Genomic DNA, 16,968 nt, shown 5'->3' on the forward strand with positions numbered 1-16,968 from the left:
TACGATCCGGTCAACTCTATGTAGATTCTAGAATATATGATCATTCGAGACTCGAGTACAGATCTGAATTTGCCTGAATATTATGAGGGTTAGCATGGTCGACATCGTCAAGAAAATTTAGATAGAGATTTACACCAGACAGTGGTCATAGATTCTATATATTAGTCGGAAAAGAGGCTAAAAATGGATCCAACATCAGCCTATGGCTACATGTATGTCTGCACAGCTAGCAGCTTACAGAGTCACACAGTCACGCCACGCCAGGGTAACAGTGAGCTGAGCTGAGTGAGTCTTGGCCGCGCTTACTGGCTTAGTTTAACTCTTTATTTCAAAACTTAATTTTTTTTCTCTTAACAAAATACAGCAGTATGTCTGCTCAGCATGCTTGGACTCTTGGAGGAATTATCTCAGCGAATTAAATTCGATTTTACTGAGAAACAAACAGATGCCATCTGATTTGAGAATGAGATGGGCTGAAAGTGGGAAAGGAGGAGGAGGAGAATAAAAGAAGGAGGAGGGGAACAAGAAGAGTTATGACTCAAGAGAAGGTTAATAAGAAATAGGAGGAGGGGGAGGAGAGGAGGAGGGAACTAGCATTTGTAGAAATACATAAAATATTGAGCTGAACTTTATATTATAGATCTAGGCAGTAGGCTACTGAAAAAATACTGACAATAGACTTCTAGATCTAGTGTCTAGTCTAGACTTTTTCTAGATCTAGATCCCCACACTCCAGTCAAGAGCATGATTTATGAAATGTATTCAGAAAATGGAAATAGAGGTCTACATACATTTGTGAATGAAAATGTCCATACAAATTTGGTGCATTCTATCATGTCTACAGGGCTGTCAACCCTCCCGCATTTGGAGGGAGTCTCATGCCACCACGCCCATTCCCCCGCCGTCCCGCCAGCTCGTAGCGGGAGACTTATGAAAAAACCTCCCGCCAAACGTGTAAAATGTAACCAGCGTTCCTTATTGTATGCAATCATTTTGCTCAACGGGGTTGGGGGAGAGGGCAATTTTTTTTCTCAACACCTCTCCCCCCGTTGAGCCCCAAAGAATTGTATACATGTACGATCTCCCTCGAAGCAGTTCCCTCTTGAAGCAGTTCCCCAAAGTTGCATGGCAGCCTGTGTCGATACTTTCTTGAATACAACATATTAATATCAATTCACGAGTATCTTGAAAGCTTGCAAAATTTTTCTTTCTTTCCAATATGCTGATCAAGAGTGATGTGTGACTGATTCTAAAATCGAGCAGAGATCTGACGATAGGACGATGGGGGACCATAACATAGACGATAGGAACAGGATTCCCAATCCTTTGAAATCAGGAGCATCAAACATAAAAGCTTTTGTGTCTTTCAAGAACAGCACGGATCGAGTGGTTGATGTGGTATGGATGAACTTCAACGGGCAGAGACAGTCGTTCACTGAGGTAAGAACAGCAGGATCGAGAGATTAGGGATTACAACAACAGTGGCAACATTTTACAAAGTACCAGCATTTACGAGGTTTTAATGTAAATGCAACAAAAATAAAAACATTATTTCAAGCAGTCTATTGATGAAAACAAATCATTACTGGCTAGAGGGCCCAATAACAGATTCATTTACAATCTTAAAAGGTACAATAATAGATACATTGTAAAAGAATATATATAAGTATTAACAATCACAAACAGAAAGTGGCAACATTTTACAAAGTACCGGTACCAGCAATTACGAGGTTTGTAACGTAAATGCAACACGAATAACGTAATTGTATGCTCGATCACTAGAATGTAGATATTAGTTGTCCTTTCCTAAATGGTTTAGCCCTGGGCAAGCAACTGAACATGTATATCTACATTGTATGGCACAAAACGTCTCCCTCAGGCCTCAACTGTCTGATAACCCTTAATTGTGTATCTAACGCTAGACCGAAAGCTTCAGTCTCTGATATCGACGGTTGTTCCGCTGAGATTGCATCTGACCGCCTCTATACATAGGGAATGTCAACAAATGTCAGTTTTATTAAAGAAATGACCCATATCAGACGGTTATTTCTGTCGAATCTAACGCATGCTCACACTCACAGGTCGATCTTAATGATAATAATAATAATCTGGAATTAATTAGCACTTAATACGGAGTATCGCCTTTAAGCGCTTCACAGATATTATGACCCTGTTCATGGGATTCATTCACGCACAATGTGCACCATCTCTACTTCTTGTGGAGTATTCCTAGTTTCCTACCATATGGTCACCGTGAGGGCATATGGCAATTACTATCACAAATGCTTTCGTCATCCTAGGTCCCAATTTCTCTCTTGGGCAGTGAGTGGCAAATGTAGATTAATACCTTGCCAAAGGACATTCGTGCCATGTCGGGGATCGAACCACAACCTTTGAATTTCAAGTCAAGTACTTAAAGCCCGTCTGCACTAGTTAAGCCAGGAGGGATTAGACAACCCAGCTTGGTCACTGACAGGTGGTTGTCTCATCAATTCAGCTCTCAATTAACTTAAGAAAAAGAGGATCATAGGGGACCAACGGGCACAGCTTAGGCATTGTTTTGTATATAGCGGGAGCAAGTAGCTACAAGTAGTGCAGTGGGTCTTTAAACCAATAGACTCCGACTCTCCTACCTAATTTTTTTCTTTCCCAGAATGGCCTGGCCCAGGGCCAGCAGCTGAACATGCATACGTATGAGGGCCACCCTTGGATAGCCCGTGACAAGTTAACCGCTGACATGCTGGAGTTCGTTGATCACGGCGTCGGGAAGCTAGTCTACATGCCTGAGCCCTGGGACGGTAGGAGAGGCTACAGGGCTCCCATCGTCAAGATACGAGTACCAAGTAAGTACCGTAGCCATTGGAGAGAGGTAGTTGCGTCACTGGAAGTTGCGTCTGATTGGTCAGTCATTTCATGATGCTCCTTGTTGGTTCCTTTCCATAGGGAATGTACATGGGACTCAATGGGAGGGAACTATTTTGAGCTCCATGTTTTAACCTATGAACCATCTCGTGTGCATGTAGATGCGTGTGTCACAACTATCTCTCTCAATATGCTGGGATGAAGACTATCTGACATCTGGGCCCCATTGCACAAAACTTACCATCGATGGTAAATTTGCCATCAATGGTAACTAACTGTACCATGGAAACCTTGATTTTGATTGGCTGTTAGGTCCTGTTACCATGGTAGTTGGCATTGACGGTGAAGTTACCATCAGTGGTAAGTATTATGCAACAGGGCCCTGATCTTTGTGCATCGACCCGAGTCATATTTCGTTTTTTTCAGACTTTTTGGGATAAAACTTTATTTTGATAATGTTAAGAGCAACTGCATTATTCATTGTAAATGTCTATGCCAAGGGATTAAAAAAACAATGAAACTCCTTTACGACTGATCTCTTTTTACCTCTTTAAACTAGTTTACTTTAAACAAAGAATGATTGGGAACAACTTGAACTACATGTATGTATCTTCCCATACTGGTAGTCATGATCAACTGAATTCACAGGAATTTGAGTTTGTTGAGTATGTTCTTAGTGGAAATTGGTAGAATTTCGTACTATTGGCACACCTGATATATATTTTTTTTCTGTCTAACACACAAACTCCATTTCCATATTTCCTCTCTCTCTCTCTCTCTCTTTCGCAGTGTTCAGCTTGTATGAGAGGTCATTGCAGGTCGTCCGGCAGCTTCTCCAAAACAAGGACGACGTGGATGAACTTGAGATTCCAAAACAGGTCAAGTACGATCTCTCACATGTACGGGACATCATTCCACACGCTCCGTGATGTAACCATGGATATATAAGACAATGGATAGGTACACTTGCTGAAGATCCTGAAATAGGTCAAGAACGATCTCTCACATGTACGGGATATCATACCACACGCTGCGTGATGTAACCATGGATATATAAGACAATGGATAGGTACACTTGCTGAAGATCCTGATATAGATCAAGTACGATCTCTCACATGTATGGGACATCATACCGCATGCCCCGTGATGTGACCATGGATACAAAAGACAATGGATAGGTACACTTGCTGAAGATCCTGAAACAGGTCATGTACGATCTCTCACATGTACGGGACATCATACCACATGGTTCGTGATGTGACCATGGATATAAAAGACAATGGATAGGTACACTTGCTGAAGATCCTGAAACAGGTCAAATACGATCTCTCACATGTACGGGACATCATACCACATGGTTCGTGATGTGACCATGGATATAAAAGACAATGGATAGGTACACTTGCTGAAGATCCTTAAACAGGTCATGTACGATCTCTCACATGTACGGGATATCATTCCAAATGCTCCGTGATGTGACCATGGATACAAAAGACAATGGATAGGTACACTTGCTGAAGATCCTGAAACAGGTCATGTACGATCTCTCACATGTACGGGACATCATACCACATGGTTCGTGATGTGACCATGGATATAAAAGACAATGGATAGGTACACTTGCTGAAGATCCTGAAACAGGTCAAATACGATCTCTCACATGTACGGGACATCATACCACATGGTTCGTGATGTAACCATAGATATATAAGACAATGGATAGGTACACTTGCTGAAGATACCGAAATAGGTCAAGTATGATGTGTATGTGAGAACAATCTTCTAACCATAGATATACAACACAATGGATATGGATGTTTTCTAGAGATCTCAAAGAGAGTATACATGTATAGTGTACATTCTTCTATGTGCTATCTTTCTGCATTATCCATGGCAAGATCAGCCTTCGAATCATGGATACATGGGACAATGATGTCAGGTGATCTTACACATGTACAGGACAACCATGCAAGAACATTCTAACCATGGATATACATGTGTACAACACTTGATAGGTCACACCTGCTGTAAGGTGATCTTTCACATGTACAGGACAACCATGCAAGAACATTCTAACCATGGATATACATGTATATACAGCACTTGATAGGTCACACCTGCTGTAAGGTGATGCCAAAACATCTAGCTAATAGTGTACTTGTACTTTACATGTACATGTATGTTGTACATTTATGTTGGTACCTTACCCCATTTAATTCTGTGCCATATTAGGAGTGTGTGTATTTTCTGTAGTTTATATATTTTTTGGTTAAAGACTCATCTCTTCGAACTTGTATCCTTCTCTTTGGAAGCTTAAAGAAACCTTGTCTCATCGTCTTCCCCCAGTATGGTATCTGCGCATGTGCTGACCTGCGCAGTGTGGGAGAAAGCTCGCCATCTACTGTCGAACATCGTATTTGCAATAGGGTCAGTTGCGACAGTTTCTTGCCGTGAAAATTGAAAAGGGCCGTCCTTAACAATTTCTGAAACTTCCTGGTTTTTAAACTACTAGGGAATGGGAAAGAGAGAGGGGGGGGGGGGGGTCAGTTGCGACAGTTTCTTGCCGTGAAAATTGAAAAGGGCCGTCCTTAACAATTTCTGAAACTTCCTGGTTTTTAAACTACTAGGGAATGGGAAAGAAAGAGGGGGGGGGGGGGGATGAAGTGAGAGTTACATATCATTGCTAACAAAGAAGACACTAGCATTTACAATTAAACAATATATTGGGAGAGCAGCATTCTTTATTTTCAGTATTATTAATGTTAGTAGTTTATTTTAAGTTATTTTTGTGCAATAAAGTGATTATCCAACTAATACAAGCAGATTAAGTGATTTAAATCCAAGATGTAGCTCAACATATAATGTGTAATTTAAAGACAGGTTTTTCTACGGACACTACTTCAAATTTACGTATCTTGCCATCTGCTGCTCACAATGTCCCAATGTGTTGACAGCCCGGTCCCACAATGCATCACCAACTGCATGAAGCATGTGTCTGATGCTTGGGTATAGGAACCGGAAATCGCCCTACGTACGCCTTCACCAAAAGATGGCGGTATTAGGAATACATTTAATACAGAAGTTGTAGCGATGTTGGTAATGTACCCTGCCTAAAATGCCAGAGTGAAAGCTATATTCTCTGTGCTGAATATAGTGTATAAAGTAATTCGAAGTTCCCTTTTTTTTCTTCTAAAACAGATAATGTACATGTACATATCATAAATTTGTATATTTTCATATACAATTCATATTCATATTCATATTATACATGTAAATGTTGATGAAATTCAGATTTTTTTCTGTGTATTTGTGTAAACAATTCTCTTGTTAACCTGTAGCTGTGCAGTGTCTACTTTTTAGTGATGTTTTTGCATTATCTGTTAAATCCAGATTTGCTAGGAATCAACTATGAGCATAAAGAGCCATAATAACAGACGAATCAAGACAGATTGATTCTATTTCCAATGCAGTACAATTCGCTATAATTCAATTAGAGCAACTAAATTTAGAACTACAGTCAAACCTGTCTATAGCGACCGCCCAAGGGAAACACAAAAAGTGGCCTTTGAAGACAGGTGGTCTTTGTAGACAGGTTCCTTAAGTACATGTTTCAATGAGAAACCATTTTCAAGGGAAGCAAAAAATGTGGTCCTTGTAGACAGGTGGTCTTTGTATACAGGTGGTCACTAAAGCAGGTTTGACTGTACATGTATCATAAAGTGTGTGTGTGTGTGGGGGGGGGGGGAGGGGTGGTTAGCATCCGGCAATAGATCCTCCCCCACCCACCAACGAACTGACGATAACCAAGAGTACAATCATGTCATGTAAACTGAAATAAGGGTAAATACATGTACATGTATGTAACAGGTCTCAGCTAGTCTCAATAACAAGCACTTGTAGAATAATTTAAAGTGGTGCAATGTAGGGTGAAGTATGACAAAGAGTCACAGTCACGTCACGTCACGTCACGTACTTGCAAACGCGCGAGTATTCGTGATTTACTGGCCTGTACTGGACGGTATTATCAACCCTACGCTAGAACTACTATCCTACATCGTCAACACCTACACTTTGTAGATTAGATACGGTAGCTTTTATCTACGAGAGTACCCAAAACGTAATTGCGCAAGTGATCGTTTGAAGACTGTTGTGTGTACATATTATGTTGGGAGGTGGCCCATACCAATAGATGGAGGTTCTACTTGTACATTTTCAACCAACTTAGAAAACAAGAAATTTATGCTCGTACACTATATGTTCAAATACATTGTTATGTTCATGTATACATGTATGTAGTGTTATGTTATGTCTAGTATTGCGCGACTTCTGACTTATGCAGAGTTAAATGTTCTTTATTCTTCCTTCATAAAAACCCTCTCCCACTTTAATACAAGCATGAATGTTTGGCTTGGGGGGGGGGGGGGAATAGAGGTATATTAAATATGATTATGAAGTCAGATTGGAACAAATATTCATGTTAACGCTTCAGGCTGAAAGTTTATGTGTTATGTAAACTCCTCAAGCAAAGTTCTGCAATTCATTTTTGAGTATTCTTGATACCAGTGACCGCCTCAACATCTTTCAAAACATAACCATCATCCAAACAAATAACTGTTGACAATAATAATGCATGCAGCATTTTACTTTTGACTTGGCCCCGTATTCAGGTGTATTCACATTCCATGATTACATAATTGTTACAAATGAGGCATCCTTGGAAAGGGAAATACACAGGCTTTTCAATGAAATATGATAATACTGTGTGAGTCAAACAAAAGTTTACACCCAGAAAATTGCTAATTATTAAAAAAATCATTTATGAACAGTAAATTATTATACATCTTATGAAAGAGATTTTATCCCAAATCAATTGGTATAATTTTTGTGTGGTATGTGATCACGCTTGGATAAACAGGAGGCATTGTTTGCGAGGGTGCAAAAATAGACTTGCGCCAAAGTGATGCCTACAGTATGTTTTATGTTGGGATTGGCGGATTGAGAGAATGAATTGAATGGATCAAATAAAAATTGCATATGCTTTTTGCAGAAGCAAAGTCACACACACACCCACAAATGTTTGTTGATATTTTATATTCGATATTTGATATGTGTGGCATGATTAATTTTGTTAGGGATATTATTTAGATCTGTAAAGACCGAATTAATACCCAGTCCCAATTGTTTTATTCAAACATCACATAGGCAATAATGCCTCCTGTTCATCCAAGCATGAACACATTCCACACAAAATGATACTAATTGATTCTGGAAAAAACACTCTTTCAAAAGACGTACAATAATTTACTGCTCATAGATGATTTTTAAAATAATTAGCAATTTTCTAGGTGTAAACTTTTTTTGGACTAGCACTGTATAGTAACATGAGAGATATCAATGATCAATGATAAGTTAGACAGTACCACCTGTGCGCTTAGAAACATCTGTATAAAGCGCCCTATAAATGTTATTATTATTATTATTATTATCAAAATTGAATTGCAGAACTTTTTTTGAGGAGGATTTTTGTTGTTCATTCTGTTTATTGGACCATTACCTGTGTCGCAGTAAGAATGATGTTATTCTGTTTATACCATTGTCACAGCATCAACATTTTCAAAGAAAATATTTTAAAAAGGAAAACTTTCCAATGAGACAAACATCTTGTCAGAGTAACAGGAATGTAATAAACACAAATTATATTTATTTTGTTTTTGTTATGTTTTATTCAATAAGTATTCAGTGATAGAAATATATTTATAATCTATGATACACATTTCCTTTTCATAATTAAATATCGAATCAAAGTTGATTATGTACAAAGTCAAAACAGATTTTGTTTTTCTTGTGGAAGAGAAAAGGAAGAAAATTTGGAGGGGGAAACTGAGAAAAAAATGACATACATAATAAAGAAAGAGAAAAGGGTACCACACAAGAGTGAGAGAGAGAAGGGGAGATAAGGAAAAAGCGCAAGTGAGAAATTACGAAAGAGAGAGAAAGAGAGAAGAAAGAAAACATGAAAGGAGAATAAAAAAGGACATACAAAGGAGAAATGGTACTGCTAAATGGGAGAAAGGGAGAGAGAGAGAGGGAAAAAGAGAAGAGGGCAAGTGAGTTGATCAATCATGTGGACCAGACATAGACTAATTTTTCAGTCTAAAAAACATTATTTTGTTGTAATCCAAATTGAAAACATTTGAATGGAAATTTAAGGTATAATTGGTATGTACATGTCTGATTAACATTCTTTTTTTGTCCAAGTACTTATACTAATTTAAATACACCTTTACCCTGTTCTAATAATTGTTACTAAACCCTGGTCAACTTAAAGATTATTTATAATAGAAAAGGGGGACAATTATATTTCATACAAGTAAAAAAGTAAAAAAGTAAAAAATAATTGCTTCCTGAGGTGTAAATAACTAAAAATTAATTAAATCATTTTAAAAGCATATACTTGGTTTTGTTAGCAGTCAGCTAAACTAAATCCTAATCACAAGGCATAATGTTAGATTGAACTACTTTATTAAAGTGTAACAATCAATCAAACTATCAAAGTTGGATCAAACTTGACATCAGGCAGTGATCTTACAGACACTCCCAGGCAAGCTCATTAATTAATTAATTTATTAATCTGCAATGATTGAGTTTAACTCTATGTTTGCTTTCTTCGTCTCTCTGCATAGTTGCTTGTTTGCCATATGTGCATCTATGCACACAACAATAGGCAACAGTTGATGGACTGATTACTTTGTGCACAATCACAGTGGCTTTGCAAAATGACCCATGTCCAGTTTTGATTAGCTCCATGAAAACCCTTTTAACACCAGAAGCGATTAATCTTCCACTGGAAATACATCGCAGTTATATAATCTTTGGTATATCTATCTCATGACAAATTCAATGTGTCACAGGAAGACTACTTGTGTGGATATGAAGAGTTAAAGAGAAAGTTGAGTTCTGGGAAGAGGTAAACAATAATTTGTGAACATTATCATTGTTATTATGCAAGTGTGGAAGAAAATCAGAGATATAGCTGAAAACATGGCCTTAATATTCTAAATATGGCATGTTACATTATAAAAATTGGGACAGATTTTTATGCCACATGTTTGTGTAGTCCCATACACATCTTTCTGTGTACAGTGCTTGTAGCTTTGCCAAGACTGGGTCAAATTTCTTATCATTTTGATGATTCCAGAACCTTGCAGTACTTATATGCTAGATGATCAATGTTTTTTGCTCGATTCCACAATGTTTCTTTCACAATGCAATTACATGACCAGAACTCAACTTTATCTTAAGTGACAAGTTCATTATATTAAATACAGGCAAATGAAAATGTTTCCCACTCAACTTGTTAAATCATCACCAGTCATAGTGGACACCCAATCCGGGATTGAGGGTTCAAATCCCAGCCTAGCCCAGGACTACCATCCTTTGACAAGACATTAATCTACTTTTGCCACCCTCTACCCAGGTGTAAATGGGCACCTGACAATTGTTGGTTTAATAATAAATGCAGAAGCTGATAGGGCTTCCTTGGTAAACAAAATGATTACATAAAACTATTATTACCATTATTATATATTACTGTTTCCTTTTTTGAGCATCCGTCATTAAAAGCACTGTCCATATTTGCCACCTGCAAGATCTGTGGGGTGTTTCACAAAGATCCTAAGTTGAACTTATCTTTAAGTTAGACTTAACAATTATGGAAAGCCATTAGCATTCATACAAATATTTTGTAGAAGTTATTTTAAAAGGCATAACATGTTGATTCAAATCATTCATATTTTCTATTATCATGGGAGATTTCATGTTCATGATGTGGAATTTATGAAAAGTCTAAAATACTTAAATTTTTGCTTTTGAATATATTTCATTATAAGGCTACAAATGGCTCTCCATAATATTTAAGTCCAACTTAGAGTTAAGTTCAACTTGAAATCTTTGTGAAACACCCCCCAGGGCCCTGCTTCATAAAATGTATTATCAATGACAAATCTGCCCATAGCCAATCAAAGGCAAGGAGTTCAGGGTAGCTTCTAACGATTATCATAATTTGTTCAGATCTGTCCGGGTTTGTTTCTCCACAGGAAGTCTGATATACCATGCCAGACATTGGAATCATGATAAAGGTAAGTCATGGAGTTCTGAAGCGACTGCTGTAGGACGGACTGGTTGGTCTCGAACTGCCACATGACGATCGCCCACACGAGGGCAGCAAACAGGGGGAAGACGTCGACCTTGGGGTCAGGGATGAGGCCCTTGTCACGAGCCATCCGGGCAGCACCAAACAGTATCCTGGAGAGCAGGTACATGTTGATCTAGATGGGGTCAAAGGATAAATAGAGAAGGAGATAAGATGATAAGGAGATTGATAGATGGAGAGGGAAAGGGAGAGAGAGGGGAAGTAGGAGAGGGGGATAGAGGGAGAAAGCATAAAGAGCGAGAGAGGTGGTAGAGAGAAGTGGCTATTGCAGACCTTAAAAAATGAACACAAGAGTGACATAAAGAGAGAGAGAGATAGAAAAGAGACAGACAGACAGATAGATAAGAGAGAGAGAGAGAGAGAGAGACAGACAGACAGACAGAAAAGAGGAGAACACATGGACAGACAGATACACATACATATAAAGTACCTTGCTATTGAGAGAAAGAAAGAGGGAAAGAGAGAGATAGAGGGACAGAGAGAGAGCATTTGGGGGGGGGGGTGAGAAAGAGACAGAAAAAAGGACAAACAGATGGACAGACAGAAATACAAAGTACCTGGCTATTGAGAGAAAGAAAGAGGGAAAGAGACATAAAGAAGAAGAGAGAGAGAGAGAGAGAAAGAGAGAGAGAGGGGGGAAAAAAGAGACAGAAAAAAGGACAAACAGATGGACAGACAGAAATACAAAGTACCTGGCTATTGAGAGAAAGAAAGAGGGAAAGAGACATAAAGAAGAAGAGAGAGAGAGAGAGAGAGAAAGAGAGAGAGAGGGGGAAGAAAGAGACAGAAAAAAGACAAACAGATGGACAGATAGATACACAGACAGACAAAGACAAAGTACCTGGCTATTGACTTTGTTGTTCTCTCCAAATACGATATACCCTCCGATGAACCCCGCTAGAAGTGAGTGCGCTCCCTCTTGTTTCCCTTCTAACCATCTCATGATGACGAGTATTGTTTTATAGAGGAAGACAAACGATGCAAGGTTCTTGGAATGAGTGTAGGTGGCTTTGAAGATGACACGTAGCTTGTTACGTAAACTAGGAGTAGAATCATTTGGAGAATAAAAGAAGATCAAGGATAAGTTTCAATTTTAATCTGACCTTGTAGTAACACAATGAAATAATGAAAATTATAATAAATAATAGTCACAACTTGTTATGATGATTATGATGATGTTGATGTTGTACTGATAATACTACTACTACTACTACTACTACTACTACTACTACTGTACTACTAATCCTACTACTAATTCTACTACTTATATTAATTGTTTTGTTTAAAAATAAAACGAAGGTACTAACAGTAATTTAGGATAAACAGTATACCATAATATATGAGATAAAATACCCATGATTGAGCTATGAAATACATAACATTGACAATTCAAAAACTTTTCATTTTAATTTTGTAGCATTCACGCATTCAAGTCACACAAAGTAATGCTAGTTTTAGAGAGAGAAAGGTATGTCTTCACGTTATTGATGTTCAATCCAGACTGCCTTACAAACAGGCTGCTCTCTACATATAACATTGAGAGTGATATATACATGACAGGTGTAGACACATGTAAACATTGTCCAAGCCTAGCATAACATTTATTGCCCATTATGACCATAAACGGATTAGGGTCACCGCCAGCATGCATGGTCCTACTGCCAAGCTGCCGGCCAGTAACCTTTTCAGAGTTGGTCAAGTCTCTAGACACTACAAATTTCAACTCAATCTCTTTGATTTGAAGAAGCAAGTCTAAAAGGTTTTGTTTTCATGAATTATTGTTTGATGTTTTAACTCATTACCTTCCAGAACCGAACAAAAAGGTCATCACCAGCGCATGGGGGGCACGGATCTTGACTCCATATCTGTGGGGAAAAAAAGAAGAAAAAAAAAATTCTTACAAATCTCCTCACATGCGTACAATCTGTAAAGCACATCAGGAAACAAATAAAACAATTAATCAAAAGTTAAGAGAAAAGAAAATACCGGTATACAAAGAAGTAAAAAGGAATTACATGCAGCTATACAGTAACATCAGGTTAGTTTTTAAAATGGAAGAAAAAATACGAATAACAGAAACAGATTAATGAAAGTTTCAGAATCCTATAGATCTATAACTAGTCTAGAGTCTATAAGAAAAAAGTTGCGATTGTGTCGATCACAATGCACAAACACGTCGACAAGTACAACCATGTAATTTTAGGTTCATCCTTAACACAAACAATAGCCTCATACTCATAGCTGGACAAACGCCCCAAAATAAGACTTTGATATCAACGACCTCCTAATTCGAATTTCGAGATCAATGACACAAAGACTACCGAAATCGGAAGTCTGCCAAATTCGGTGTTCGTCTTTCAAAAATGACTTACGTGAATCCTGTCATATGGGACTACAATTAATGCACCTTTCAAAAGAACACGTTATTTTGGGTAATATATGCTTAATACGGAGCCCAATAACACGATAAAAAATTAACAAGAATGTGTTGAAATCGCATTACTCACACTGCACCATTACGAAGGCCTTTAAGAATGGATAAAACATCGTGGTAACGTCCTGAAGCTAAAACTTCATTCACCATGGAAGCTGCCATCTTGAAATGTAGTTTCTTGATACAGTCGTGAGTCGGTATTAATTATGAAACTTTGACAATTTTAAAGAATTTTAATTTTAAAAAGACAATAGAGCTGATGTGAATTATATAGAAACAATTTTAAATATCAGATTTTCTAAATATTTGATATAAAAAGAATTATTTTGAACAAAAATTGATCAATTTTGATAACAATATGACTGTGAGAAGTCTAACTTTAATTGTTAGCCTCTGAGCTGCTGTACTAATAACACAACAATTTTCAATGTGAAAGTGCAGTGTGTATTCATGCTGCAATGATGCTGGACTTCTAATTTTATCGTTGCAATTACTCTCTCTTGCTTGTCTACAGATATTATGATTAGAGAACCAAAATCTGAGGATTTAAGGTACACAACACTAACAATAACATCATTAACAACATGTGGTAGATTCGATGAACCAATTATTGTTAAACTAAGTTAAAAATTACTGGCACTTTTACTGGTTTTGTTTTGACTTTTGTATATTATAGGCCTAGATCTATAGGTCTAGATCTAGATCTATAATGTAGCTGTAGCCTAGATCTAGCTCTTACAATCTTGTTTAAGTAACTGGCAAGTAAAGGCTACAGCATGCAAATAAATTTTCCTTATTCATTTTGTATCAAAGATGTCAAAGTTTTCAAAGATATTGTGTAGAACTATTCATTTGATGGTGAAGTGAGATGAACTCAAGAAGCTAGTGACCGCGAAGATTAGATCTACATCATACATGTACCTCTAGTTTCTCCTCGTATCATGAACAGATAAATGATGATGATGATGAACTTGTTTTCCATTATCTGTATTTTTCAGGGACTGATGACAAGCAAAGCCAAGGGCAGGAAAATCTACCGCACCTCAACCATCACCAGACTCGTTACAGATACCATAGCAGAATGGCTCCAACCACCCGTACCCAGAAGGAGAAGAAAGCGCCCTCTTCTGTGCCTTGCGAGGTCTTCTTTGCTTGCACCCGCTGCGGCTCAAGATCACGAACGGTTCCTCAGCTTCACACTCATTACCGCACAGTGCACAAGGAAGAGATAGCCAACGGACGCATCGTGTCCAAAGACCCTGAGGCGGACGCGAGCCATGATAAGGCAGAGACAGATGAGTCGAGTCCCTCAGAGCAACGGAGAAGTCAGAGAACTCGTAGTAAAATGAAAGATGTTTCTCAAGAGCAGAAAGAAATCTCTTCAAAAAAGGGCTCGAAGGAGAAGAGCGAAGACGCATCGGACATTGTCTACGTCGAAGGGAGCAAAACAGCTGCAAAGCCGAAGCCGTCGGGTCCGGTCCTCAATCATCCAGAGAAGGACTGCGTCATAACGAGGAAACGAAACGTTCCGCTTGGAATGTTGGAAGGCAAGAAGAACTCACTGATGGTGATCTTCCAGCATTCAGATCAGAACAAACCCCTCCCCGAGGGATCATCGTTCAAGCTACGCAACGTTGGAGGCGAGCAGACGTACTTGGTCGTCGCTAACGTCGATGTTGACATTATCGAACAGGGGAAACCAGCTAAGAAAGCAAAGACTGGGAAGTGAGGTGAACTCAAGACCTTTGTACCTAGAGAGAACTTCTTCTGTTATTCCTCAAAGGGGGGATATATGCAGCATATCACGATGATCTGTAGAATGATTACCAGTTTTGTACGCAGGTGCAATAAACACCGGGTGTTCACCCTACTCTTTGCGAGAAGTGTAGCTTATTGAAGAACATAGGGTGCGACTCTCCTTTGAGTCTCCTACACACAGGGCCTACAGTCAACGTTCTAGTGTGAAGAACAGAGTGTTTTCCCCTGAACCCAAGCCTGCATAGAGGAGGGGTGCTGTTACACACAATGTGGCAACAATCATTTTTCCATTTTTGTCTGCTTAGTGCGGGACTTGAACTCTCACGCTTGAAGAAAGTTATGAGAGCCACACCGCCTTCTTTGATGTGAAATGTTGTATCATATAGCTGCTGATCCGAGTTGTATGTAGTAATTGAGGAGATTTTGTTAAAGTCACTGAGTAGTCGGCTCTCATGGGGAAATCGACACCGTTCGGGTGTTTACCCAATAACAGGTGTTGTCAATCACCAGGGTTAGCCTTGAGTTTTATGACCATTGGACCTTATGTAATGCTTTGATTTGCCGAAGACTCTCGAGCTCTCCCAGAGATTGGGGGTAATTCTTGACTGGACTATGGGTTTGCTGTGTGCAAAATTATACCCCCATTAATGGTATTTCCACCAAGTCTGGTGTCAGCGAATTATGGCCTTCTGCACATGGAAACTGGCGATCCACTCCCTTTAACGTAAAGTGAATATTTTGCCTTTTCTGTCGGTGAAGCCTCTTTATGAAGAACATTGTAATAACAAATTTGTGTATTCTTTTTTTTTTTACTTGATAAAACAAGGTAATTCAAGAACGTTTTGCACAGTTGCACTAACTGTGACCCTTTTAAAAGCAGTTACCAAACATGCTTTAAGTTTAAATACAAATCCATTTGTTCACCTCATGAATAAACATTCACAAAGAGTATTTTATTTTAGGAAAATTTGTTCCTACACATTACATGTTTGCATTTGTCTTGAAAATACAAAATTTGTTTTCTTGCTCTTTCCAAAAACTAAAAACCCTGGTTTCAAATCCAAAACTGAAGAGCATAACCCTTTTCCAAATTCCTAAACATTTCCCCAAATTACCCATTTCCTACTCTAAATTTCTAGCTAGTTGTCATAATTTCAAAATAAATTCATGAAGAAATTTGACTTACATACATGTGCCAGGTTTATTATTCTATTATGGACATACACTACAGTTATGAAATTATTCACACCCTTAGGCCTACCAGGTTTTATAAATTTGTTTTGTAAGTATATGAAAATGTCTTTGTCACGATTAATGTCAATTGAGAATGTGACATGTTAAAGCCCCACTTCACTAGCTAATTGCGCCCTCTATATAGCAATCAATGCCTAATCGGTGACCATTGGTCCCCCATTTCTTATTGTTAAATGAGAGCTGATTTGATAAAAAATAACCACCTGTCAGTGACCTTGCAGAGAGGTCTAATCCCTCCTGGCCAAACTAGTGCAGTCTGGCCTTAAAGTTTACATCTAATTGTACAATGGAACCTCATTATAAATAGCTTTGATGTAATGAGGTATCTGATATAACAAGGTGATTTTGCTGGTCCCAGCTCTTTATATTCTGTTGTGTTTTATCCTGATATAACAAGGTAATTTCCACGGTCCATTCAACAAAGGCACTCATTCAACCAGTCCACTGT

At 38.4% G+C, this 16,968-nt stretch overlaps 3 protein-coding genes across 6 annotated transcripts; 2 read left to right on the forward strand and 1 right to left on the reverse strand.

Moving 5' to 3' along the window:
* Positions 1-212: 212 nt before the first annotated feature.
* LOC594647 (von Hippel-Lindau tumor suppressor homolog) lies at positions 213-5,397 on the forward strand. Of its 4 annotated transcripts, none has more exons than XR_004065464.1 (5): positions 214-280; positions 1,232-1,440; positions 2,654-2,843; positions 3,652-4,801; positions 4,895-5,397. XR_004065464.1 is itself a non-coding variant. In XM_030992627.1 (4 exons), the coding sequence occupies exons 2-4, from the start codon at positions 1,282-1,284 to the stop codon at positions 3,789-3,791; spliced, it is 489 nt and encodes a 162-aa protein (XP_030848487.1). In that variant the 5' UTR covers positions 213-265; positions 1,232-1,281; the 3' UTR covers positions 3,792-4,949. The 4 variants fall into 4 exon arrangements, 2 of the variants coding, with proteins under 2 accessions (XP_030848487.1, XP_011669127.1); XR_004065463.1 differs by having other exon boundaries at positions 3,652-3,931; positions 4,041-4,949; XM_030992627.1 differs by having other exon boundaries at positions 213-265; positions 3,652-4,949.
* Positions 5,398-10,773: 5,376 nt separating this feature from the next.
* LOC594649 (peroxisomal membrane protein 4) lies at positions 10,774-13,706 on the reverse strand. The gene is made up of 4 exons (XM_794083.4): positions 13,582-13,706; positions 12,877-12,939; positions 11,916-12,114; positions 10,774-11,189 (listed from the first exon to the last, which is right to left on the reverse strand). The coding sequence occupies exons 1-4, from the start codon at positions 13,668-13,670 to the stop codon at positions 10,929-10,931; spliced, it is 612 nt and encodes a 203-aa protein (XP_799176.1). The 5' UTR covers positions 13,671-13,706; the 3' UTR covers positions 10,774-10,928.
* A 171-nt stretch (positions 13,707-13,877) lies between these two features.
* Positions 13,878-15,270, forward strand: LOC100890397. Its single transcript, XM_003730830.3, has 2 exons — positions 13,878-14,059; positions 14,507-15,270. Exon 2 carries the CDS (start codon positions 14,590-14,592, stop codon positions 15,235-15,237), a length of 648 nt encoding a protein of 215 aa, XP_003730878.1. The 5' UTR covers positions 13,878-14,059; positions 14,507-14,589; the 3' UTR covers positions 15,238-15,270.
* The last annotated feature ends 1,698 nt before the right edge of the window (positions 15,271-16,968 follow it).

Source organism: Strongylocentrotus purpuratus, unplaced genomic scaffold (genome assembly GCF_000002235.5).
Source record: "Strongylocentrotus purpuratus isolate Spur 01 unplaced genomic scaffold, Spur_5.0 spur5_scaffold_20, whole genome shotgun sequence".
Classification (NCBI taxonomy): domain Eukaryota; kingdom Metazoa; phylum Echinodermata; class Echinoidea; order Camarodonta; family Strongylocentrotidae; genus Strongylocentrotus; species Strongylocentrotus purpuratus.

Coding starts and splice junctions, on each gene's coding strand:
- LOC594647 (XM_030992627.1), top strand. CDS start 1,282: ATGGGGGACCATAACATAGACGATAGGAACAGGATTCCCAATCCTTTG. Junction 1,441..2,653: donor AGAGACAGTCGTTCACTGAG/GTAAGAACAGCA, acceptor TTTCTTTCCCAG/AATGGCCTGGCCCAGGGCCA. Junction 2,844..3,651: donor CGTCAAGATACGAGTACCAA/GTAAGTACCGTA, acceptor TCTCTTTCGCAG/TGTTCAGCTTGTATGAGAGG.
- LOC594649 (XM_794083.4), bottom strand. CDS start 13,670: ATGGCAGCTTCCATGGTGAATGAAGTTTTAGCTTCAGGACGTTACCAC. Junction 12,940..13,581: donor GGCCTTCGTAATGGTGCAGT/GTGAGTAATGCG, acceptor TTTTCCCCACAG/ATATGGAGTCAAGATCCGTG. Junction 12,115..12,876: donor TTTTTGTTCGGTTCTGGAAG/GTAATGAGTTAA, acceptor TTCTACTCCTAG/TTTACGTAACAAGCTACGTG.
- LOC100890397 (XM_003730830.3), top strand. CDS start 14,590: ATGGCTCCAACCACCCGTACCCAGAAGGAGAAGAAAGCGCCCTCTTCT.